We start from the raw sequence: 26,854 nt of genomic DNA, 5'->3' as shown, positions 1-26,854 counted from the left end.
AGGACATCGTCGTACCATCGACGAAAGCCGATGATTTTTGCAAGAGGGATCCACAACGATCATTCAGCCTCCCCCCCCCCCCCCTCCCAACTCTCCACTATCTCAACCACCGTCCTCGCAACGTCTTCGAATCGCGGATCATGCACGATCAACATCGTTAACGAGCTTCTATGCCGTGAAGGATAATCGTGGAGGCGGAGAGGGGAGATATTGGCAAACAATCGTGACATCACGGTCGATAACCGTAATCCCTCGCGAGACGTGGGTGTAGAAACTCGAGTCGAAGGAGAGGGGCACGCGACTCTGTCCATGGTAATCGTGTTCCCCGTAAGCAAGACGCATAGCCTCGCGACGTCCAGCGTATCGTGTACTCGTCGTCGTCGCACGATCGATCAACGCCCTCCGCTCGTACCCCCTTGTACCGCTCGTTCCCCCTCCCGCCTACCTCCCTTTATCCGAAACGAACGATTTTCATTCTGCTTTTATTGTTCGAACTCCACAGGCGGCACACCGCAAATTTCGGTGAACAATGAACGAAAATACGTGTCGGCATACAAAACAGTTTTTTGAATAAAAAAAACAAAAGAAGAAAAAGAACAGTTTCGAACCGAGGTACTGATTAAATTCCCGTTTCTCGACGCTAAAGTAGCTGGCGAGAGCTCCGAATTCCGTGTTGCAGAGAAATAGAGGGAACGAAAGGGTACAAGGGGGGCTGAGAATTTTTCCGGCAGGTCTTTTCATTTTTTTTTTTTTATACTTTTTTTTTATTCCTCCTTTATTAGTTGCGCCGGCTCGAAAATCATTCCCGGTGTGGCAATTAAAAGTAGCGGGAATCCTCGTTAGCAAGAGTTCGAAACGATGTTCGAGCGTGCAACTCGAAGGATTCTAGGAAAAAAATGGAGGCCGTGGAATCCCCCCTTGGTATTGTTTTCGCGTTAATTGCTACGCGTTCGTTTCAGCGGAACCGTTGAGAGCTGCATTGAGAAGTTTCGTGGAAGCGAGGAAATATAGGGTATTTTTTGTTGGTTATTTTGTTATGTTTCTTCACGAGTTTCGAGCACGTCGAGGATTCTAGGGAAAAAATGGAGGCACTAAGGATAGCTCGGTATTAGTTTCGGAATAATTGCTACCTGTTGGTTGCAAATGATAGACCAGTAGCTCGTTTGTTGATTATTTTGTCATGTTTTTTAACTAATATCGAACATGTCGAAAAATTCTAGGGACAAAATGAGGGCGCTGAGATTTCCCCTGATATTTTTCTCGGGTTAATTGCTACGTGTTGGTTATATAGGAATCGTTGAGTAAACTTTGGGATGATTCGTTGAAACGGTACGTGGAATAATAGAAACGGAATGTATCTTCTGGGTTGTTTATTTCGTTATGTTTCTTAACGAATCTCGCGCGCGTTGTCCGTTGAATTTCAAGGAAACAACAGGACCACGGCAGATACAGATGAATTACGAGTAGTTTCTCTGTGTACCGGAAGCTCGTTCGCGGAGGATAGACAACTAGACCACGCAATAAGAAGAAAAAGTTAGCGGCTTCGTGACCAGCTTCTCGGATACTTCTCGGTTTCCTGATCCCCGCCCGGTTACCAATTAGAACTTCGTACCTTCCGCGCGAACCACTAATCCCCATTCGACGGAACAACAGTTTCTCGGACCTAACCACTCCTGGAGATCTTATTCACTGTTACGCAATGTATTTGGTAACCGAGACGCTGTTGCAACCAGAAGGAAAGAGAAGCCATTTATTGAAAAACGCGCGTGAAGAGAGAGGTGAGGGAATGGTCTTCGGTGAATTACATAAACGATCGCGAAGAATTTGTAACAACATTTATTCAAACTTTACAATGTAACATCTTTCGATGAAAATCAAGTTACGTAAAATTAAACAAAATCAAGTTTCCCTTCATTTTCCTCTCCTTTTTACTCTTTAAAATGTCACGGATTCCCGGAACAATGACGTGATTTCCAGGAAATTCCGAGAATTGAAATTTTCGATGGTTTGCCATGTGGCTTCTGCCGATTTTGAAACTTTGGTATCAGGAGAACATGACAGCCGAAGAGGTGGCATTATTTCGGTAATTCTTGAAATCGTGACGTCATTTCCAGGAATTTCCGAGAATTTAGATTTTCGATAGTTTGCCATATGGCTTCTGCCGAGTTTGAAACTTTGGTATTAGGAGAACATGACAGCCGAGGAGGTGGCATTATTTCGGTAATTCTTGGAATCGTGACGTCATTTCCAGGAAATTCTGGGAACTGAAATTTTCGATGATTTGCCATGTGGCTTCTGCCGATTTTGAAACTTTGGTATCAGGAGCACATGACAGTTGAGAAGGCAGCATTATTTCGCGGATTCTTGGAATTTTAATGTTATTTCCAAGAAGTATCGTAAATTTTTATCTTAGTTTGAAAAGATTTATTTCACAAGAATACGTAATCAAACTTTTTCTATGGGTTTCAGTTGAGCGACGGCACGGTATCGGAGGCGCCGCGTCGCGTAGCTATCGAAGGTGGTCCAGGAAGCGGAAGAACGACCCTGTGCCTTCGACTTCTCCATCAGTGGGCGATCCAGGGCGACGGTCCAGCCTTGGCCCTAATCGTTCCCCTCCGTGAGCTCCGCGGTAGCCCAGTGTTGAATTATTTGGCTCGCGAGCTGTTCCCGCGGACAGCCGCTATCGGGGATGCTGTCGCTCAAGTCTGGCGCACGTTGCATTTGATGGAGGACCGCGTCCTCTTCGTCCTGGATGGTTACGACGAGTGCGTGGGCGGTAGAGCGTCCCTGAGCGATGCGGTGGACCTACTTGAGGGACGTCTGTTCCCCGACGCCAGGATTCTGGTCACCTGTTCGTCCGCAAACTCCGCCGCCCTGTCCCCGCTGGTCCAGAGGAGGATTCATCTGGCTGGCCTCGAGTGGCCACACGTCGAGAGGCTCTGTGTCGCGTATTTCATTCACAACGACATCGCTGAGAAGGCTTGCGAGTTCCTCGAGGCGCTGAACGTTCAACCGCAGACGGTTAAGCAGCTCGGTCAGCATCCTTTGGGCTGGATTATGCTGTGTTGTCTTTATCAGGTATGCACACTCTCGGGGGCAGCGCACTATTTTAACGGATAGATTCGCCACTGTATTCTAGATTAATTTACATGGAAAAGAGAAACTAAACTTGTATCAGAATTTTCAAACGAAGTGCAGTAATTCTTCGGTTATTGAAAAAATATGTTACTCGGACTTTATAAGATATTCTACATTAAATTTGTATTGTATATGAAAAGAAATCACACTTCTATCGGAGTGTTTAGTTGCGTTACAGTAATGCCTCGGTTATTGATAGAATATCGTATTATTTCAACGAACATAATACTATTTCATAAACAGTATTTCTATTATTTCGACTTTATCCAGCGTCGACTCTATTGTTCGTCACGAGCAATAAAATGCACTCTGAGTAATTCTGGTATCGTGCTTGCTTTTCCTGCTTTACTTCTATTCTAACGTTTTCACTTTTCATGTAATACATCATTGTCGTCGAACATTCAGAATTTTTACCTGAAATCGTGTTTTTTAAAAACCGAGGATCGCGCGGGAATTCGACTTCCGAATTCTTGTTTGGGAAATGTGACTCTACCAGAATTACCCACTGGTTAGTAATAGTGAAAAATGTCGCATAGTATTATAAGCAGAGATGCTTAATTATGCGAGGCACTACTGTAACTAAGTGTGACCCAACAAGGCACACGAAAATTTAGTTCTTATATAGTTTTCCCTACGGTACGATTTGTTAAGGGACAGTACTAAAAGCAGTCTGTCATTTTGGGAGAATGAGCATAAAAAGATTTAGGCGACCATAAAACGGACTTGCTTCTTGAAAGTGCGCCCCGCTGTTTCCCAGGACTCCGGCAGTTTACCGACAGAGACGAGCGCGTTGGTCCAAGCCGCGGTGAAGTGCATCGTAAAAAGAAGCTTGGACCCCCCGGTCCCCTATAACGAGGAGATTCCCGGGCACTGTAGAAAGCGACTCGAGGACTTTGGGAAGCTGTCGTTGGCCGCGCTTAGGGAGGGGCGATGTTGCTACACCGAAGCAGAGTTGAGAGCTCGTGGAGGTGGTATCGAGATCACCAGGTTAGGCTTCCTCACCAAGGGGCTGACCTTCGGACAGAGACGAAAACCAGACCTCTACACGCCGATCCATACTGCCGTGGCCGAATTCCTGGCTGCCTACTACTTGACCTCGGTAGCCCAATATGCCAACATACTGCGAAGGGAACTGGAGGGTCTGCCCTCAGGGATCATCAGCCACCTGGCTGGACTACTAGGACCCAAAACCCATCTGATTCTGAACCAACTGTGCCCTCTGGAGGTGCCCCCTAGAGCTGTGTTCTCGTTGCTGAAGGCGGCTGGCGCCTCAGACGGTAACATCTCAGCAGTCTGCAGACTTGTGGGTGCTGGACCTGGATTCGGACCAGCCCCCAACGAGAGACCTCCTGCACCTCTGGTTCACACTTCGCCTCTAGAGCTCGAGGGCTGGGCGAGGATCCTCGAGAGCCCAGCCTGCACCCTAGAGGCTCTCGAGGTGGTCTTCCAAGTGGAGAGAGGCTCCGATCCTAGGTACTTGGACGACTTCTTCGAAGCACTCGCCGGGAACGAGAGCGTGAAGCTCGTCAGGATTACGTCCCTTCTGGGGCAAGAGTTCCCTGCTGATGAGGCGCAGAGGTTGGCTGGACATCTAAGGAGTGTCCTAGGGAAAAAGAAATTGAACGATTTTGAGCTGGTCATCACCTGCCTGGAGGAAGCTGCTCATAACAGGTGAGCGAGACTTTCATATTTATTTCAGGGTGACCCCCCCCCCCCCCATAAATTATTATACTATTTAGAAATATGAATCTGGAGGTCCGGTGACGACATTTTGTAGAATATTTCGTTCTAATTGAAATTTTGAAATGCAGAAGTCTCTATCTACACTCTTTTCAAAAGACTGTGTTTGGCTGAATGCATAGAGTATACGCTTCATAAACGGGAGGTCTCCAGTTCAAATCCCCTGACCCCCAGCCTTTTTTTCGACGTTCATTTTAACCGATAGATCCCTATAAAAAAAAATGCGAAATAAAACGAAATATTCCACGGAATCTCGTCATTCAACCTCTAGACTTATTCCGAAAAAAGAAGGGGGTCCTTGAAACACTTTGTCTACTCGGTCTACTTTGAACAAATAGGAGTTTTCACGATACACTGAGCAACACATCTTTTCGATCGAAAACGAAAATTATTTCGGGGGATTTAGGGGGGGGAGGACAGATAGACGTTTCTCCAGATTCTTTCTCGAGGGAGCAACCTTGTGTCGCGTACCCTTTCCCCATTTCAACTAAAAACTCATTTCGTGCGCATCCAGTCCCCCCTCCTCTATTTGTTCGGGGACGACGAAACCGAAAACTTTCCTCGATACTCGTCGTTATTGCTTTCACAACCCCCTCCCCCCTCCCTGGGGGACGCGAATCGCCATGAAAACACGTGAAATCCTCGAGAGTGCCCTTGACACGTTCGGTTCACGGCTAGAGAGTCGACGAAATTGCTGAGCCAAAGACAGAGGGGGGTCAGATAAGGGAGACGGGGGTGTCCAATGTCCGACCTTAAAATAACGCAACGCTCGCGAGCATTGGGGTGAGGGGGGCAATAACATTACATCGACCTGAAACTTTTCGAGTAGGCAGCTAAAGCGAAACGCTCGTTAAGCCGGTCGAGGTAAGGTGGGGGTAAAAACTCTCGGACCGTCTGCACGGACGTCGGGCAATATCGGAAAGTGGATTAAAAAAGTTTGCCCTGGAAAGTGGTACGTGTATACACGGACACGCAAATAGATCAATTTTTAACTCGGGCCCCCCCGAGAAGCCGGCTAGTTGCGCGACATCGAGCAAAGATACAGCATTTCCCGAAGCGTGGGGATAAACTTCGCCAACTTATTAATTACGATCGTCAGAACTTGTGCGCACTCGTTAAGGTGAACGCTCGAAGTTGTCAGACGTGTTTCGGAGCGGAGCTTGGTCGCCACCTTTAGAGATAACGTCGATAACAATTTTATTGAAACGAGATTTTATTTTTCAATCTCGAATGGAACTGTTTGTCAACTTGGGTAGGGGGAAACGAAGAATTGTTAAAATTTCAATCTTTTCTGCAATGAACGTTCAAAGTTCAGTTTATGAGTAATTTATATCGCTGCTACGTAAGTTTGGTATTGTACGGAGAATGAAAGAACAGTCCCTGATTAGAAGAGGGCACCACCGTTCGAAATTGGAAAAGAAGACATACATTTGGGAATTTTTTCTGGCGTTATAAAACATCTAACACAAATGTTTCGTACGGCTATCGAAAGTACATATAATACTTTGAACAATAATCGTGCAAATTTTCGGAAAGAAATGTTAATGTTTGTGGAAAATACAACCATTCTCGTCCCATACTACAAAAATTTCCCAGTCGCGATTTAAGAGTGGATTTCTCGTGTACTAATGATCCGAACCGAACCAAATTAGAATTTTTGTAAACCGAATAGACGTCGCTATCCGTTGTACGTACTGATTTTTGAAAATGTTTATTCGCTGAAGCACGAGAAATTCTTCAAAAACAAAATTAAACGGTTGCGCAAGTAGGACACGGGCTGACCGTAATGTCTGACACAGTACGGTCGCGCGAGTCTTATTCTCCTTGAAAAATTTTTGTTTCGCGTTCCACGTGACTGAAAAATACCCTCTGCGCCAAAACATACAATTTTTCCTACACATGGTGCACCTCGAAACGTTATCACCTTCTCTGTTTGTGTTTACAATCCCTCCAGAAATTCTCAACCTCGTCGTGTCCCTCGACCTGTCGCCTTTTTCGAACCTGTCGCCTTTTTCGAACCTGTCGTTCTGTCACTGTCCCCTGAACCGTTCTGTGCGCTCCAACGTATCCTCTAAACGTCTGTCATCAAGTGTCTAGCCCTCTCGTTGAAAAATATCTTCCGCGGATCGTGTTTGGACATCGCGAAAGGTCAGAAAGTAAATTAATAAGTTTAGTTTGCACTCGCTCGACAGCGAAGAAGACATTTACCATCGCTAGGGACGCGGAACAGGGGGGATGAAAAAGTGAACGTGTTTACTCTGCGCAAAACGGGGCAGGAAACGCTGGCCAGAGGGTAGCAGCGGTGCTCGTAGACCCCATTTGCATAACTGCCCCGGTTTCTTGTGTGCGCGCTTATATTGGCTGTGTTGGGAGCCCTGGTTTCTGCTATTTCCTCCCCCTCCCCTCCTCCTCTTCCACGCTGCGGAAAAATCGAAACTCGAGGGGCCGATTGCGCGGAGATGCGACGATAATTCTTTAAGAGCTCGCGCCATTAACCGATCACGGTTAAAAGAATTCTCGGAAATCTTTTCTTTGCCAAAGAATCTTCGACGAAGAACATTGAAAAAGATTTGAAACTTTGCACAAACGTAGTTGAAGCGATCCCATTAATGGATCTATTTTTCGATTTTGTAAAAAGGGGATTCTAAAGGGTGGAAACATTCCCTTGAGAAAAATTAGAGTTTACACGTTATCTTGAATATCTTCGAAACTATATAAAATACAAGAAACAAATTTTTTTCAAAATTTGCACCTCTCCCTAAGAATAAAACTTAGTTTTTTTATTCTTTATTTTAAAACTGAATTCTGTTCCCGGTTACTGCCCCCTTGTTAAGGAAAGAGAATCTTCGAACGTTCGAACATCAAAAAGGTAGGTAAAACCGCAATGAAAATTGCTGCTTATGGGGAGAGACATCACTGTACTTTGAAAACTTTATTTATTCTAAGGGCGACGTTTACCCGGGCGCAAAAAGACTCCTGGCGCCCCGGTGAGCGTCGTTTATCCATCGAAGCGTAAGGCAACGTTCAAATTGCAAATGATGTCGAAGGAAACACTGTTGACTCGCCCGGAGGTTGATACATCTCTCATGAGGCGCATCGCGGATCCTGTGGGACAACAGTGTTCCGCTCTTAACGGTACTATAGCATGCGAGTGATATCGTTACAGTTGGGAACAACTTGAACATTTGCAAATAGGGTGGTTGAGCCACACTGGGCTAGGCACTCCTAAATTCGTTCAGAGACATAAAAGTAGTACAACGATGTAATAAAAATATTCTTAAAAAAAAGACAATTTCAAGCTGCTCACAATTGATACAGGACTGTAAACAAGTCCTTCTTCACTTCTGTAAGCTTTATCGTGGATCCTGCAAGACAAAAAGTTTTTTCCTTCATGGTACTATTGGGTTGTTCGGAAAGTCATTTCGTTTTCCAAAATGGAGAATATATAATTTAATAAAATGTTTATACACTCTAAAAAAATCGTGTTTCATTTCCACCAGAAAAAACGAAATGTCTTTCCGAATAACCTAATATATTACACGCTGTAGCTCTCGATTGGTTTTGTAACAATTGCAAACAATTTGAACACTTGCAAACAGGATGGCTAATCCTTTCTGTTATCCCCTTCTTAGGCAAATAACGCTTAGATAACCCCCGAGAAGATTAATTCGACAGAGATCGAAGTTGTCGGAGGAGGGAACCCAGTTTGTAACTCACCGCGAGAAAATGAACAGATCTTTGCACGTGAAAATTAGTCAAATTATTACAGAGGAAATTATAAATCCATTGCACCCTAGAAAATTTTTTTATATAATTCTGGCGACAACCTTTCCCTCTCCTAAAAAACAACTTTGCAGTAATTACAGCTCAGCTCTGTAACTTCATAAATATCGTTTTTGTTATGATATAGATATCTCTGTACATATCCTTCAAAAATGTATAAGCATCTGAGCAAAAGAATCGATTAGAATAGTTTATTAATAAAAAAAAAATTACAATTTTTCTATTCCCGATTCTAAACAAAAAAATTCAATACCCCCTTAAGTGTTATTTCACAAGTGATATCGTGCAACAAAAAAAAGGATACTTGCAGCTGGAACAATAAATTCTCACTGTTTTCTCTCGTCCGGATGTTGCACACCCTTTTCGAGACAGGTGACGCGGAGATAACCCCGAAACAATTAATTCCACGGACATCGGAATCCTCTGACATTAAAAAATATTTTTAAAAATCGCTTTCTCGAACAGGGTAGAGCTGGCGGCAGCTTGGTCGTGTCACACATTCCTCGAACGAGATTTTCATATTCGGTGGCACCCGAGGAATCCTCCATCCCCTCGGATGACACGTCTCGAAAGTCCGCAGCGAAACTTCCCGGGGGCGGGTCGCCAAAAAGTATATATATATATACATCTTCCAGAGCTTTTTCACGCGTGGCCCCGTGGCGAAAAGGCCGGAATTCGATATTCCAAGCACGAGCCGGCCCGTGCCAGGGAACACACCCCTCTCCCTCCCTTCCCCCTAACCTACCCTCTCCGCAAACGCGGCGGGCAAGAGCGGTTTAACAATGAGCGGCCGCCAAGAGGGGTTGGACCGACGCGGCTGCATAAAGTCTCTCGTGGCGAGGCGAAAAAGAAAAAAAAAGAAAACGAAAGACGGAGAAAGTGGTGGAACAATATGCCCGAGGAAGAATGGCAGGGAGGCGCGTTTCTTTTTTTTTTTGTCACGAGAAAGAGAGCATTCGAGGGGGTTACGAAGGGTTGAAACCGTCTGTTCGTGGCCCGTGGCGAAAAATTAAGGACTGAGAAAGAGAGGGGGTGGTTTTCACAGCCAAACGGTGGACCAGATAAGGAGAGCTCTCTACCCCCGCTCCCCCTACTTTTTTTCTCACCTCTTGGACCTTCTTTCGACTTCCTTCCTTCCGTCTTTCGGTTCTTTTCTCACACACCCAACCCCTCCCCGCCGCCCTTCTTGGTTGGCGTCTTGTTTCTTTCACTCTGATCCCGTCACCGTTTTCAACCCTCTTTTAACTCCCGCCAATTTTTCCTCTCTCACGTCTCCTTTTTTTTTTCTCTCTACCTTTGCTTTTGTCCCCGAAGCTTTGAAAGTTTTTTGGACTTTCTCGAGCAGTTCATGAGCGACGATTCGTAATTTTTCTCGCCACGGAACTTCCGGAAACACCGATTCGGCGCTGCGATCGGATTGCGGGATCTTTTCAAATTTTTTGTTGTTGTTTATTTTTTTTTTTTTTTTTCTCTTGCGCCGACCTTTCCAGCGCCCCCTCGACGAGAACGTCTATCGGTACAAAAGACGCTGTAAATAAGTATTAAATAGTACTATTTTTTCTTCGAACGCGATTGAAAAACAAAGATCTAGAATTTAACATCTTTTTTTTTACAAATTCGGAAGTATTCAAGTATGAAAATTTCTCATTGCAGAAGGTATTTTCGAGAACAGAGAATCACTCTACAAGACATTCGAAAATTACTCAGTATTTTATAGATTTGCATAAAATTAATTTTTGTCTCCTTACTTTTTTGCGATGCAGCAAAGAATTTTTATCGTTATCATTTCTCATTGTACCGGACACTTCAAAGCAGCTGATTGCACAGAATTCGATATTACCTGTTCGTTTGACCCACCCACTGTGTACGTACCTTTTCACGACGCAACAAAAGTCTTTTATTCTTATTATTATTATTATTTCTCGCCCCCGAAGCGAAACATTCCCCCGCTGTCGCGTTTCCGTTTTATTTTCTCACCTCCGTTGTTCCGTCGTCAACGAAAACCACTCAGAATCGTCCCGCAAATCCCCCGGGGAAACGAACGCCCACCCCGATCGATGGATCGAACAGATACGAGAAGCCTTCTTGTTGTTTGCCCGCGTCGAGTGCAGCGAAGGGTGTGGAAGAGGAAGAGGGGTTCGAAAGAGGGACCACCGTCGTGCTTTGGCGGCTCGTTTCCGCCGCTCGATTGCACCACAGTTCTCCGTTGTTTTCCAAAGATTTCTCTCAATCTCATCGATTCGCCACTGATAAGGATTTGGCGCGTTCGAATGACATCACTTTCCCTTAACACTGATTAATTTCCACATAACTCGTGCTTAACTTATCTCTACCCTTAATATTATTAATTATTTGCAAAGAATCTCTCTTCTTTCACAAGTGTACTCTCACGATGGTCTATCACCCGACGATCGTTCTACGGGGTCTTCTGAGTTCGTCCATGGACTCCTCCTTCTCTTTACAGTTGTTACTGTATCCAGAAAAATAAGCTAAATTCTATGTCTAAGAAGTGAGAAAAGTAACGGGTCTTCCTATTGTACCAATATACCAGATACAGTGTTGTTGCGATAAATGTGAAACTGGAGTCCACGATAAATGTGAAAACTGGAGTCCACGATAAATGTGAAACTGAAGTCCACGATAAATGTGAAAACTGGAGTCCACGATAAATGTGGAACTGAGGTTCACGATAAATGTGAAACTGAAGTCCGCGATAAATGTGAAAAATTTAGCCTCACTGCTAAGAGGAATATTTCTTGCTGCCTGATCGTTTCTACACTCGTCGCTGTCAATAAAATGCCGATAGAGGTGCAGATTTTCTTGAATGGTCCTTTATAAATGTAAATTTTTACCCCAAGGCTTTCACATTTATCGAGAAAGTACCGTACGAGGTATAACTGCGTACCTAGTTAAACAGGAACACCCGTTACTTCTTCCACTCCACCTATACCGTCTTCCTCCACTTTTTATACATGAGATTCGGCTTATTTATTTAATCGGAAATGTTGACGAATCTAGGAAATGTTGAAAATTGTTTCGTAAAATATTAACCCTTTCCGCTCGAAGCAGTTGCATTACGTTTCTAAGAATAAATCGAAAAACCAATTCGGATCGTAACTCGTTTATCGAAACGATTCGTATTCGTTCACAAAGGATTATGCTGTTTTCGTTACCGAGCAACGAAATTTCCTTTAATTTTCCTTAATAGAAAAATTCCAGTGCATTAATCGAGGTCGCCACTCGAGCGCAAAGAATTAACTTACTCGGGAATCGAAGCGGATTCGAAGCGTACGAGCTCGTCGGAGGGAGGATCCGTGCAACAGGAATACCTGCAACCCTCCCCCCACCCTTGGGAGCGGATAAATTTTTTGCTCACGGGCCAAACACGATTTTCCTTCTTGGCAGATGCCGCGTTACGCGCCACGCTAATGCAACGTTTAAATAATAAGAATCCTCGGGCGCTCGGTACTTGCAAGAAAAGGGATATATCCCTTGAGGGAGGGACAGAGAGGGAGGCAGTTAGGGGAGGAAAAGTTTTATAACGAACTTACGAATACACGAGCGGGAAGGTTTCCCAGGGTGGAGCGTGTCCGTGGTGTTTTAAAGGGCGCCCTTTTTAACTACCCTCCGTGACGGGGATGCATGGCCAACCGCCGCGGGAGTTTATTAAAATACTCGTCGACGAGGGGGTGAGAGTTGGATTCTGTACTAATCGAGCGGGATCGTTTGACGTCGACGAGGAGGAGGGCCACGTTTCATAAAACTCCGTTCGAGAATCGATCGCGTCGAATCGGTGGCTGACAGGTGACGGAATATTTCCACTGGCAGGTGCCTGCGAGTGATGGCGGCCCGTGTGCCCCTCGATATTAGTACCCGGGACGCCATTCCACGCGGAAAAATAGCAATCGGGGTTTGAAAAGTGAGCACGTGGTTCTTTCGTGCGTGGACGATGGAAATACACTCGCGAGGGACAAAACTTGGGCTTGGAATCAGAAAAACTCGATCGTTTAGTGCGTTCTCCACTAAGTGGTAGTGGACGTTTTGGTCAGACGTCTGCTCGGTGTTTGAACGCGAGAGGGAGCGGCTGATTTGAAAATCGGATGCGGTATCAAAATCAGATGTTCGATTTGTGCTTTTCGAACAAGTGGTGGTTGGCATGCTTTGTCAAAGGTGCTTTGGATATTCGGACGTAAAAGACATCCGATTCGAAAGTCAGAAACGATTAAAGTGTCGAAATTAGATATTCACTTTTTAGTCGAGTGGTAGCGGATATCAGGATCGGACGTGTTTTCGATATCGGGGCACGAGAGAGGTACGATTGGAAAATCAAAAACGAGAAAATAGTCGAAATTTAGATATTTACTTTGTGCTTCTTGTGCAAGTAATGGTGGACGTGCTCGGTCATACGTACACTCAATATTTGAACTTGGAAGGAGTTTAATCTGAAAATCAGTAACGGTGTAATTGTTAAAATTATGTATTTACTTTGTGCTTTTCGCCAAAGTGGTAGTAAACCTGCTTGGTTAGACGTGACCTCGATATTCAAACGTAAGAGAGATCCCATTCGAAAGTCAAAAGGGTGGTAGTGTCAAAATTAGATATCTACTCTTTGCTTCCCGAGCAAGTGGTAGTGAATGTGCTCGGTCAGCCGCGCTCCAGATTTACGCAGATAAATTTTTTACCGTTTCGAAAAATGGAAATCAAATCCAAAAACTGACCACGTGGATATTTCACCGGTGGTTTGTGCACTTTACAACCAGTGAGGAGAAAAATCGAAAACGATAGAATTGTCAGAGTGGAATATTTACGGTGTTTCTCGCTCAAGTAGTAGTGAACCTATTCGATCAGACGTCTCCTCGATATCCATTCGTAGATGCCTCGTCAGCGTTGAAAAATGTATTGGGTTGTTCGGAAAGTCATTTTGTTTTCCAAAATGACTTTTCAATTCATTTTCACAAAAAAAAAAAAAAAAAAACGAAATGATTTTCCGAACAACCTAATAAAATCTACACGGAAATTTTCAACATCCTGTTATTTTCACGCGCATACAATATCCTGCGCAAAATCTGACCGGAATTATAAAAATTATTTGCTTTGTTTTATTACCCACGTGGAAGTGATAGAGAACGTGCTTAGTCGGGCAGGGTCTTGATCTCCGCGCATAAATGTCTGGGCGCGTTGGAAATCAGGCTCGAAGTCCGAGAATGAAGTGCACGGTTATTGTACAAATAGAGAGAACTGAAATTAATCGAGTTTGATAGTTTATGGTTGTATTTCGTTCGTGGAAACTGATGCGCGAATTATTCGATTCGGTCAATAGCTCTCGTGCTTTAATCACATTTGAAAACGCATCTCCGTGTTATTTTGTATGGAAAATGTATAAATTGAAGGCGTTCCTGTTCACTTTATTCCCTCGATAATTGTTCGCGAATATTTATCATATATATATATGCATTTTTTACAATAGACGAAGCAAGAGGATACGTTTGTTTTCGCGAGCTGCGATAACGTTTCTTTTTTCCACGGTATGGGGTGATAAAAATTTCTTTTTGATCCCGTGGCCGTCCTTGCTTATCGTTCGTCGTAAAAATTCTAAGCTGGCTCCACCGACCGGGAATGTAACGTCGAGGAAAATCTAGACACTCGTTTGCAATTCTCCGAAGAGAAGAGACTCGCGCTCGGTTTTGCATAACAACCGTTGAACACGTACGCGCGGCTGCCTCTCGAAATAATAGCGAATAGACAGCGAAGTGAACATTATACATGCATAAATCTACCAAGGGAGTGTGCGTCGAGCGACTGGCACGCGTTTCGCGCCACGAAACAAATTTACATGGCGGACCGCTCGAGACTCGCGGGAAAGGATGTGCTTCGTCCAATTTTTAAAAATCACTTTTCAAGTAGACATATATCCGCGCGAATGAACGAGAAACCTTCTTCATCTATTCACTTAACGATTATTTGTTGCCTTTTTCAATAAAAAAAATAACCAAATACCTAACCTGTACCCTTCGAGATTCATGGAGTATATTTTTTATTTTCGAAAATTATTTTTCAAGTAACACACGTCTACACGAATTGAAGTATTTTTTTATTTATTTGAGGATTGTTATTTAACCATGTTAAATTCCTAATCTAGACCTCTAGATACTTACGGGAGACCGAAAAATGTCGTTTGAATTTTTTCAAGTAGATTCAGATCTGCGAGGTCAGACGAGGAATATTTTTTTATTTATTCAACGATTGTATTCACCGTAGTAAAAAATTCGGACAATTTGGAATAGAAGTGCAAGAAACATTTCATTCTATAAAAACGAGAAAGGCCGAAGTTCAAGCGTGCGTACCCATTCTGCAATCTAATCCAACTTAATCCGACCTAATCTACTTAAAACGTGATATCTCCACCGAATAAAGCTCCAAAGATCTTTTTTTCCTAAAGTGTCTGCGACCCGATGACCCGGAGGTAATGTAGGTCAGTTTACTGGCAAACTTGTTCTTATTGATCCGGTGGATGGCGGCCACATTTTGAGCTTCTTCGACGTTTCGCAACCGCTGCAGTTCCCTGTATCGGTAGCAGTGTGTCAAGCAGCCACTGATGAAGGAAACCGCGACGCTTGCGAAACGCCCAGCCAGGAAAACTGCAACGCTTCCTTAACTTTTGCGACATCGTCCCACTTCGTCCACGAAATTTTAGCACGTGACCTGCTATTCATACGTGCAGGTTGACCATTTCGTCGAAAATTAAGTCCCCCTAAAATGTTCACAGTCTTTCCGGACCCCTATAACCTGTCTGTGATCCAACATCGTCGCAGGAACGCACAAGTGAACCGAAATCATCGAACATAGTGATTCGTGATCAATTAGATCACGTGGAGGTCAAATTATCAACCCTCTTCCACTTTCCAAACCCGATGTAAGAATTTGTAACGAATAAAGTACCTACACCTACCTCCTATCCTCCTGAGACAACTCCAGGGTAAATAGGACCCACCAAATGCAATCTTCTCGCTCGCGTACTGTACATACCGTTCCTTTAAATGTTACGTTGCAAACGGTAACTTAATTGGTCAATACTCGTCAAAATTGGCCCCCTGGACTCTATATTACAAATGTTGACAACTTTTCTAGACCCCTCTCACCTATCTTCGGTTGATGATTATCAGGAACATGAACAGAAAGAAATCTTTCTAGACTGATCGACCAAACCAGTGATTCGTAACCGCTTAGACCCCCATGAAATTATCGAGACCCCCCCTACTACTATCGGGGGTACTTTGTAAGTATTTATAACGAACAGAGACCATCGATCGGTGTTACAGGCTGGAGTGCGTGGTGAACGCCCTTTGCCGTGGACTGAGCCATGCGTCGAGCAGCTTGGCGCGGCTAGTCCTCGACATGAATCTGTCCGGTGAACAAGTGTCCCGGGTCTGCGACGCTCTTCGTGGCTGCGTTCAAGTGCAGGCGCTGCACTTGCCCCATTTGGGCTGCGGATGCGAGGGCCTGGCGTCGGTCGCTGAGTTGCTGAAGGAGAGGCCGTTACTCGCGTTGAATCTAGCCGGTAGCTGGGGTGCCAAGAACGAGGATCCCTCCAGCTCTGGAATCAGTATGGGTAAAACCTTGCCTTTATACTTTTTGTTTGTTTCTTTCATTTTCTTTTTTCGCAACGATTTCAAAACTGATAATATCGTTTATATGGGCAGAGAGAATTCATCAAAGCGGAATTTACCAAAGAGCGGTTTTGACTCGTTTCGAAAATTTCGTTTGTTCTTTACCATGCGTGGAATTTTTTTTTTTTTTTTTTTTGTAAACGCACAGCAATCGATTTTTTTTGCGTGTGTAGTGTTTTATTACGTTACTACATGGTATTTTAACCTTTTGCGCTCGGAGCTTTTCTCGATGCGGGAAATTGGTACAACTCGTTGTTAAATCGTACAATTACTTTGGAATGTCTTTTATTACGATTTTTTTTATTTTATTTCCAATATTTTGATGTGTGCAAAATTAGATCGAATTCGGTGGCGATCGAGAGTTGCTTCTAGAGTACAAATGATTGAAAATACTTGGAATTTATTTGTTAGAATTATAAACAATTGTACATAGTTTCGATTCATTTTTTTTTCCGGAAGCTTTCGTAGATTGCACGTAACAATTGAAATAATCTTTTTAATCTCATGTTTCATCTGAATAAATTTAAGGAGTCATTTGGATCGGCGCAACAAGACATGGTGAACCTTCTTATTTAATTTTAATATTGAAACTAATTCTCTCCGAATTTTATTTAATGAAAGCAACATTGTATTCCTTGCCTCTGAAGATCAACATCCAATCATCATCCATTCTAACAACATCGATTTTTAACTACAGAAATACTGAAAATAGTCTCACAGAGTATCCTTCCGACAATAGCATAAGCATGGGAGTTTAGTATCCTTCAAATTTAATTCGATTACACAATTTAACAAGAATGACTCACCGATAATTTTAAGTGATCCTGTACCCGTCAAGTTGAATGATCACCTCACTAAACGACATAATTCATCTGATCAATGTTTCGTTAGAGGATTCAACAACCTGCAGTTATTATCTCCGGACATTATTCTCCGTCAACTGGGTCGAACCCGGTGCTTTTACGATGGCCGTGATCTCAGCTAAAAAATCGATACCAGCCGGAGAAACGTTATCGCGAAAAATGATCCACGGATCCTCGGAATCGACGTGGGTTCTCTGCGTAGGTTAAATCTGTGTTTTCCCCGAGCAGCAAGGGGAGGTTTGGAGGGCTTAAAGTTGACGGTGCATGGTTCGTCGGTCGCTCGATCAACAAAGCATAATCGCGAGCGTGAGCTTAACGAAGCCCCGGGGCTCAAGACGAACCGAATTAATGATCGCGCGGAGGTAAACGACCCGTAATTTCAACCGGCCGTGTTTGATCGACGAATCCTCCCGCTACCATGGCCCGTAGCTGGGCGAAAATCCTGCCGGAACATTTTAAATTTTGATACGCGTCGCTTCGTTAACGCGGGTCCCGATATCGCGCACCATTAAGGTCAATTTACATGATAGCGGCATCGACAACCGCGCGAGATTTATCGCGATGTGAATGCACTTAAACGGTATTGCAACGGAGAAGTGCCTCGATCTCAGACAAACTACTCGAAATCGCGACACGTCGATCGAGTCGAACAGTGAAAATCGCTCGGTGCTTTTATTTTTGAACGATGCAAGTGGTCTTGGATTATTTTTCATCGATATTAGTGACCTTGGTTTATTTTTGATCGGTACGAGTGTCGTCGGTGTATTTTTGATCGATGTGAGTTACATTGGAATAGTTTTGGTTGATGTAAGTGCCTTTGAATTATTTTTTATCGAGTGTACTATCCTTGGATTATTTTTGGTCGATGTGAGTGTCCTTGGATTATTTTTAGTTGATGTGATTAGCCTTGGTATATTTTTGACCGATGTGAGTGACTTTGGTTTATTTTTGGTCGATGTAATTGATCGTGGATCATTCTTGATCGATGTAAAGGACCTTGGACGATTTTTGATCGACGTAAGTGACCTTGGATCATATCTAATCAATGTAAGTGACCTTCAACTATTTTTTATCAGTGTAAGTGACCTTGTATTATTTTTGGTCGGTGTAAGTGCCCTTGGAATATTTTTGCTCAATGTAAATAAACTTGGACTATGTCTGATCGATGAAAATAACCTTGGACTATGTCTGGTCGATGAAAATAACCTTCAACTATTTTTTTGCCGACTCAAGTATCCTTGAAAATAAAAATTTTGAAGCACGAAGTATACAGCTGTCCAAGAACTCCGAGTAATCATTTTTCTCAAAATACTAACCTCGAAACAAGAGCAACGAGTAAACCAAGGTTCCGTATTGTTTCCTCTAACGTTTCCAATCCGCTCATGTCAATCGATAGAATAAGTTACGGAACTCAAGCTCCCTGTCGAAGAATTGAAAGGGAAACGAACGATTCGACGAAAAAGCCATCGGGGAACCTTTGCAGCGTGCGAACATAAACTCATAACGAGCACAGGATCCAAGGCACCGTGTACAGAGGGCCATTAGCCCGGTATGACCGCGGAATTAGAAAGTTGGAATTAGAACAGTTTCCGGCCTGCAGCGGGCAAATCGGAGCACAGAAGTTCCCGCGGCGTTTTACATCGCACGGGGAACGAAACTTCAGCCCTTTCGAACTTTAAGCCGTACCGCCATTTGCCGGAGCTACCGCGAGCACACCCCGTAACATGTAAGGGCGGAAGGGACGTTCAATTTATGAAGCGTAGTGGGGTTTTCTCTCGTGAGCGAAACTGCAATCCCGAGGAGGCGAAGAGCGAAGTGTCTAATACCGCCATTTGTTCTGGATAACGAATGCTCCCGGACATTCTCCAATTTGCGTTGGAATTAGTTTCAACGTCATTCTATCTACGCGAACCACCCCCAACCCCCACCCTCCCTCATTTAGGAAACTCGATCGAGCCTTTTCCTTGTTCGAACGATTTCTTCTTAACCCCCCGAGAAAATGATATGCAGCACCGCCTCGATTATTGATCAAATTTATTGCTCGGGTTCGCGATCCACAGTCCTCCCCGCCACTCTGTGTTTCTTCGACTCGGGTGAACGTCATTTTCAAGAATGTATACAAAAAAAATCAGATTGGATTGAAAGTTTTACGTATTACCCGGATTCAAGTTCGGGAGCCGAAGTAGCGTCACAGATGTCGGTTAAATTTATCGTCCGGATTCGTGATCAAGAATCGGGAACACGATCGAGTCTCGAGTGATGATTGAACTCACACCCGGATTCAAGATCAAGAGTCAGGAGTACGGTAGCGTCACGGATAAATTTGTTGCTCGGATTCAAGATCAGGAGTCGTCCTCGCTGTTCATATATCTGCAACTCGAACTCGTTCTTATTTCCAAGAACGTATATGCTCGTGAAAGTAACCTCGTTCCGACGATTCTTCGCGCCTCGTTTATTAATAATCCGCGCCTTCGATTTTCTAACGTCGAACGAGACGAACTTCTTCGCGAACGAACAACGGACTCGAGAAAACTTTCGCATGAGAGATGTAGAACAAATCACGACCAACGATAATTGCAACTCGATCGGAGCAACTGGTTAATCAACGACCGCGAGAGTTCCTTCAAATTGGTGGGGGAAACTTCGTCGATGCAAATCACGATCGATCGTGTCGTCAAATTGGCAGCAGGAAGTCTTTAGATTATGGAAAGGCTTGCGGTGAATCGTCGAATCGCTCGTAAACCTCCAATCGGAGCGAATAAACTTTACGATCGAACCTTGGCTTCTCGTGCTCGAATTCGTCCTGATTCGACGAACGCCGCTTCGATCGACGAGCATCCTGTTTACAGAGACCGAAAAAGAGAGAGCGGAGAAAAAATCCGCGTCACTGTTTGGACGGAATAAATCGCGACGCGGTGTTTTCACGGGAATAATAACAGCTTGCGGATTGTCTCCCGCAAGGAAGATGAACAACGTCCTCGGAGAATGGTTTATACACGAACCTCCGTGCAAACGACACTTTCCAACTGAATTTCCGCTCGCGAATAACGTATTAATCATCTCCGGGCGTTGGACCCTTCCAGCTCCATGCTACGCCCTTGTCCAAACCTGCTCTCTCAACATCCCCTTAATGTCTTCGTCGCTCCGCCGTGCCCCCTTGTCTTTCGACCTCTCTGACTCGAGTCTGTTCTCTATGGACATGCATGAGTGACTTCGGTGAAAGAGCTGCAGACGCCCTCGAACCGATCTTAACGTTTTGTAGCTCGTCGCCCTGAAACTCGCTTTGTTCCAAGAAGTGAGGGAAGAATGATCACGGCAAGAAACTGTTGCAAACTTGCATATGAAATTCGAAAAAGTGAGGGGGCAGATCGAGGGGCCAACCGATCGGCGGGACTAGAATTCCTGGTTTCTTTTAGGTAGGAGAGTTCCGAATCTAATATTTTTCGTAGAATAATAAAACACTTCACTTGGTTACAAACATGTGTATAGAATTGTGTACAGAATTCTAATCTTCTTCGAGAGGGTTGTTTCTACACTCAATTTTTTTTTTTAAATAACAGAATCTGAACAATTCCTTGTACAGCTCCACTTGTTGCAAACACGATTTGTATACACTATCCAAGAAATGGGATGAAAATCAAAGAGTACTCCTAATCTTCCTTAACATTGAAAGTTCACATCCATTATTCTTCTTAAAAAAAAAAAATAAAATACTCTAATTCATCGTATAGGCTTCTTTGGTACTGCAGAAAATTAATCCAACTTGTACATTACTTTCACGAAAGTACCAAAGAATATTTCAAAAACTATAGATTTATTTGGCCCCTGTATTACTATACATTTAGGGATGTCAGAGATCGTTTCGAAAAAGTGTTGCTTTCGGAGTGTGTGGCTACAAAATAATGAATCTCGATTTAAAACTTCTTGCCTCGAGCGCGTTTTTTTGCTCTTCTACACTTTCAAAGTAGATAGTTTGCACTTCAAGGTCACCGAGGCCAAGTCGCTAAAAAAATCCAATTTTAACGATCAACGCTCGCAATACTGATACAAACCAGTCCCTGCTCGAAAAATACACCTCGTTGCACCCCAATACAGAGACACCAAATATTTATACTAACCCAGGTGCCACAACTGCCCCCGTTTCCGGCGCTGTAACGCACCCTAAAGATTCCCTCGGGTTCCTCCGGGTTCTCTCGTCTCCTCGGCTGAGACAAACGGTGGATCGTCTCGCGGTTGATGTTATTATCGCGGCCGGTGTTGGTAAACATCATCGCGCGTGTACTCCGTGTCGTGGGAGGGACCAGGGGACCGAGGGGAGCTACGAGGTTGATGCTCCTTCGCAGCTCTGGCAATTACAAACACCCGAGGCAACCTCCGTCGCCAATTCTCGGTGTGCGAGACGAGGAGAACTTTCTATCCCCCTGTCGTCGCTCGTAGACGAAAAGAGAGGTGGAGGGGGTTCACAAAATTGCCAATCGATTCGCTCGCGAGAACTCCGAGAGCTCAAAGTGACGCAATTTGTCGTGGAGTTGGTCGAGAAACCTTCTACTCTCGATCGCTCGAGAGACACCTGGACCTGGACACCGGATTGCCGCGCAATTTGTATTTTTTTTCCGAAAATTCTATCGCCCCATTTTTAAGACAAAAGTTTTCCTCGTCAGAATGTTTTCCATCGAGTTTTTTGAGAGAACCGCACACTTGGAGTTCGAATTTCGACTTTACTCTCTTTAAACGAATAACAGCTGGATCGAGTTTACTTTTGACAGGCTGAAAGAAGTCCCTCAAGATCTCTACATCGTACCTAACCCAAGTCGAATCGAAAGCAATCTTTCTCGAGGCGACGACGACGTGTTTATAGCGCGGTAGACAAATCAAATCTTTCGGTTTGACGATTCCTCGGCTGGATTCGACGATTCTATCTTTGGTTTTCGTTTCATTTCTTTTTTGGCGGGGTTGTTTCTTCGATGATACACACCTGCCGGTGGCGACCGACTAGGAACGAGTTCGATTCACTGAAAGGTTCCATTTTCCTTGTCTTGCTAAGACACTGACGAAGCTGTTCTTGGATGTGTGAAAAAAAGATTGTAACGTGATAAATATTTTTTTCTTTTATCTAATGTCACCATGACACCTGGCGGGAACAACTATACCTGTATGTACAGATTAAGACAAGTTCATATATAATTTGGACGCTCACACGGTCTAAATCACTCGTAGAGTAGTACCTCGTTTAATGTTCAAAACTTGTCAGATTGAAGTCACAAAAATTGGTAGTTATCAATACCTGAAGCACGGATAGGGGATCTTTCGTCTGAACCAAGTTATTTTCACAAATATGTGTATTTTTGGAAGTGGTCCCTTGAATAAAAAGAAACACAATCGGCGAGGAAAACAACTCCTGATCACGAATCCGAGCAACAAGATCGATATCCGAGGCGTTACCGTGTTCGTGCTACATCTGTTCATTACACTTGCTGGTAGCTCCATTTTCAGCTCGCTCTGTATTTTGCATCTACTTTAACCATCGCTCGATAAACCCTTCATCCGTCTAATAATAACAATCATCGCTCTAGGACTTTCTATTCCCATCCCGGATGGAAAGTCAGCTACCTCGTGATCTTCAGGGAGCTGGAAGTTTCGAAACGTCTGTAAAAATCTAATCCGTGCGATCGAAGTTTCGATCACGATTCAATTAAACCCTAACCCGACCACCACGATTTCAATATAGCAAACATCGAATTGCCTCCGGCGTTTAAGTGGCTCGTAGATGTCGATCGTGTTCGCCACGATAGCCGAATACGATCCGCTTCCTCGAACGTTGAAAATACCTTTCCCGCTTGAAATTGCAGCCTTCGTTCGTTTCGATCTTCGCGCGAAGTTTGTCGTCAGTTGCACGACGAGATTCGACGTATCTCGCGGTGGGTATCTGCGTGAGCCAATGGCGTCTACAGAACGTACACTCGGATCTCTCGTCGAGCGCGCGAGCTATTCCAGGTTCGATAAAGCCTGCAACCGTGGCCCAAGCACGCCTATTTGCTCCCGCAACGGGATTCCAATCAATTCGCCTCCGTACCCCAGACCTTCGATGGATCTCCCGATAACGACGCAGCAACGAACTGGAAAACAATGTAACGGCTGGGAACGTTAAGGAGGGTAATTTCGGGCTTTGATTCCTACGAAGATCTCGGGTTACAAATCTCTCCGGATCCCTGGGTTACGTGGAGACTCTCTTGCCGAACTGTATTTCATTGGCCTGGATCACCTCGTGAGTCTGACTCAGGATTTTTCGAAGGCTATAAACCTCTTCGGGTGGGTAGGTTCGATAAAGCAGCAGGGCTTGAGTTATGTAAGCTTTCGTTTAAGAATTTTTCCCATTTTCCCCCGATAAGCATTTCCAGATAATTTAACGTATGATCGGCGACCTCCTCGTAGCACGTGTGTAACGAACGATCGCGTACATGATTTACGGATCGACGTACTTTTTGCGTGTTGCGTCGAGACGTTGCGTCAGTGTGCTTCGATAGAGTTGCAACTGACTTCGATGTTCTGTTCCTTCGCGCGGTTAATTGCATTCGTACAGTTCGCAGTTGAACAGATTGCATACGAGGTTATAAGGAATCTTATTCGTTCAGTATATTTGTATATTTACCTCGTACATGGTTGAGACGAGCCCCTTTATCAACAGAACCCACTGCTACTCCATATGCAATCTTCTCACTCGCGTACAGTACATACCGTTCGCTGAATGTTACGTTTCAAATGACTGCGATTAGAAAATACTCCTTGCTGGTGTAATCAAATAGAAACAACATACTCGAGTTATAAGCTACTGCAAATGTATAGTGCGCGCGCAAGAAAATTGCATCCGGTGTGACGACTGGTCCTACTCGGCCAAGGACCATCTACTTGAGCGTGGGACATATATACATCTGTCCCGTGCACGATCGAGATCGCCCTTGAACGAATGGGACACCTCATAACTCCGAATGCAATCTTCTCCCGCGCGTACTGTACGTATCGTTCGATTCCATTCGATATCACGTTTCGAGTAACGCAATTAGAAAAGCGCTCCTTTCTCGTCGTCCCGGGAGGGGGGGGGGGGGGAAGAGAGAAAAAAACAGAATAGAAACGTCATCCGGGGAGTTATAAGCAATTGCACAACGAAATTGCATCGCGGAGAAATCGAATCCCTTCGACGATTGACGTTCGGGGTCGCTGCAAAACGTGCTCCCCGATAATTATTTCCACGAGAAAATGTGTTCGACCCGGAGGAATGAAACGAGAAAGGGGTAGGGAGGGCGCGGGGATTCGTAGCGACGAAATATTTCGGACCTTTGGCTCCTTTGTCGCAGAATGAAAAACTCCTTTGTCCCTCGTTTTTATCGGATTACGTAATTACCCCTATCCCGTCCCCCGCTAGAGCTTCGACTCGGGCTATTCTCGAGTTTAATGAAATCGAAGAGAGGAAGAATTAAAACGAAGAGGCTCGGGGTCGTTTATTATTCCCTTTGCAATTCCAGCTCGTAGCGGAAACGAATGAATTTAGATGCAACTGGAATCCCCTCCCCTCCATCCTGGTAATGTTCTTTGATAATTCAGGTCAAGTTCCCAGTCCCGCGGGCGAACGAAGGTTCTCGATCCGCGCGTGCGCGCCTTGAGTGGTTATTTAACGAAACGACGCGTCTGTAAAAAGGCACACTCTACTCGAATTCGAGAGGTGGGGAGGGGGGAGTGAGCCCTTATCGCGACGTTCCAATCTCCGGTCGTCGAGAAGAATTTTTGCCACGTCGACGACGGCCCGTGCCAGCTTCCGCTCGCGATATCTTTCTCGCGAAAGCACTCGGCCGAGTCCTCGGTGAACCTGGTGAACCTCCCTCGATTAAAGTTCAACCTGTTCGGGACAGGATTGACGTACATACACGTCATCGTAGAGATAGGAGAACGACGTATTTTTTCAAAGCGAGAATTTTCCGATCGACGCGTTATTTTCACATTCGTTGAAAGTTATGCAAACTATAAATTAATAGATGTATTATCATTGGCTCGAGTTTTCTTATTTACGTATTTAATAGTTACGACTCCCACTCGAGTGTATTCAAAATACAGCGCGTGAAAGAGTGGGACAGCTCCCATCATATTACCTTCTCCCACTCCTACCTATTTAGAGAATAAAATTTAGTCACAGTGGTTCTACGTTTTGGCTTACCAGTTATAATACTTACGATATCTCGCACGGACTACCGGAAGCAGCTCGTGAGTTAATAACGCCGCGTCGTTACCGCGAAAACGTGGCGCCGCAACGGCAACAAATTGCCGATCGATCCAGTTACCGCGGCATAAGCAAACAGCTCGTAACTCGGAAGAACTTGAAGCACCTTGATCGGAACTATTAACAGTCTCCCTGCCGACACCGTCGAAGAACAACACGGACGCGTCTGTATCTCCTTGCCGGAGGGCTCTCCCTCTCTCTAGCTAACTCTAACTTTCTCTCTCTGGCTGTCTATAGCTTTTACTCTCTATGTAATCTATAGTATATCTATAGTTTTCTCTCTCTACCTATCTCTAGCTTTCTCTCTGTAGCTACCTCTAGCTTTCTCTCTCTATCTATAGCGTTCTTTCTCTATCTATAGTTTTCTCTCTCTATCTAGCTATAACGATCTCTATCTATCTAGCTATAACGTTCTTTCTTTATATAGCTATAGCATTTTCTCACTATCTAGCTATAACGTTCTCTCTCTCTCTCTCTGACTATCTCTGTCTTTCTCACTCTCTCTCTCCTTCTTTAGTTATCTCTGCACCTCTCTCTCTACAGAGCACGCATTAATGCTAAATCGCTGAATGGTTTGCTCGCGAACCACCCGCGAAACTTCGCGAACGAAACTTCGCCTTATTAATGCCCGGAGTTTGCCAAGTTCTCTTGGCGAGTGATACGCAAACAGAGACGGAAGGGCTGATGGCCCTTCTTTCTCGCGAGATAGAGCAACGGGAGTTGCACGCGACTTTTGAACCAGTCTCCCCTGTTTCAGGCGTCAGGGAGGCTTACGGAGTTGGATTGCTGAATTTCTGGTGACGTTGAAATTAATTCTTCATTTTCGGGTCACCACCACTTCCAAGGCGGTTCACGAGGATAACTCTTCAGCTTTGGAGTGGTCGTTACGAGAAAATTGAATATTGCGTTTTCTCTTTCTGGAAACGTTTTTTCTTTTTATTTACGTTAGTGTTTTTGAAAGAGTTGGTTAAAACTGTATTCTTTGAAACATAGAGAGATTCTTTCCCAATTGGTTGCTGCATCTCGTCTGCTTAATTTTTACTTCTATTCGTTACTATACTTTTCCTTTTCAATAAATACTGAATAATCACTTACCTCACTTGGAATTAATCGATACTCTCACGTTAACATTCTGGATCCTCTTCAGTACGTATTAAAATTTCCCAAAAATGTAAAAGAATTTAAATATCGGTCAAACACCAGTTACATTACCCAAAAATAAAAATCAAAAGTATCGTTTCAACTATTCAAGTAGAAAACGTCAGTTCGAACTTTGATTAAACGTCGCAGCGTATCGAAAATATCAAGCGAATGGCATGTTACGCTACCGTCATCTCGTAAACCATAATTTTCACCCGTCCACGTATCCTTCGCAGCCACGAACCATGGTCCAG

General features: G+C 44.3%; 1 protein-coding gene across 8 annotated transcripts in view; it reads left to right on the top strand.

Moving 5' to 3' along the window:
• Window positions 1-26,854, top strand: part of LOC143145130 (uncharacterized) — a 265,611-nt gene that overhangs the window by 203,337 nt on the left and 35,420 nt on the right. For 7 of the 8 annotated variants that reach the window (XR_012991619.1, XM_076308175.1, XM_076308173.1 and 4 more), the window contains 3 exons: window positions 2,470-3,078; window positions 3,896-4,809; window positions 15,981-16,270. Coding sequence is in view for 7 of the 8 variants with exons in the window: in XM_076308175.1 (XP_076164290.1) it covers window positions 2,470-3,078; window positions 3,896-4,809; window positions 15,981-16,270 (1,813 nt within the window). In the remaining variant the exon portion in view is untranslated. The remainder of the gene's footprint in view (window positions 1-2,469; window positions 3,079-3,895; window positions 4,810-15,980; window positions 16,271-26,854) is intronic. The other variant, XM_076308177.1, reaches the window with a different exon arrangement.

The sequence above is a fragment of the Ptiloglossa arizonensis genome, chromosome 4 (genome assembly GCF_051014685.1).
Source record: "Ptiloglossa arizonensis isolate GNS036 chromosome 4, iyPtiAriz1_principal, whole genome shotgun sequence".
Lineage (NCBI taxonomy): Eukaryota > Metazoa > Arthropoda > Insecta > Hymenoptera > Colletidae > Ptiloglossa > Ptiloglossa arizonensis.
This window is presented reverse-complemented; position numbering and strand designations above follow the sequence as displayed.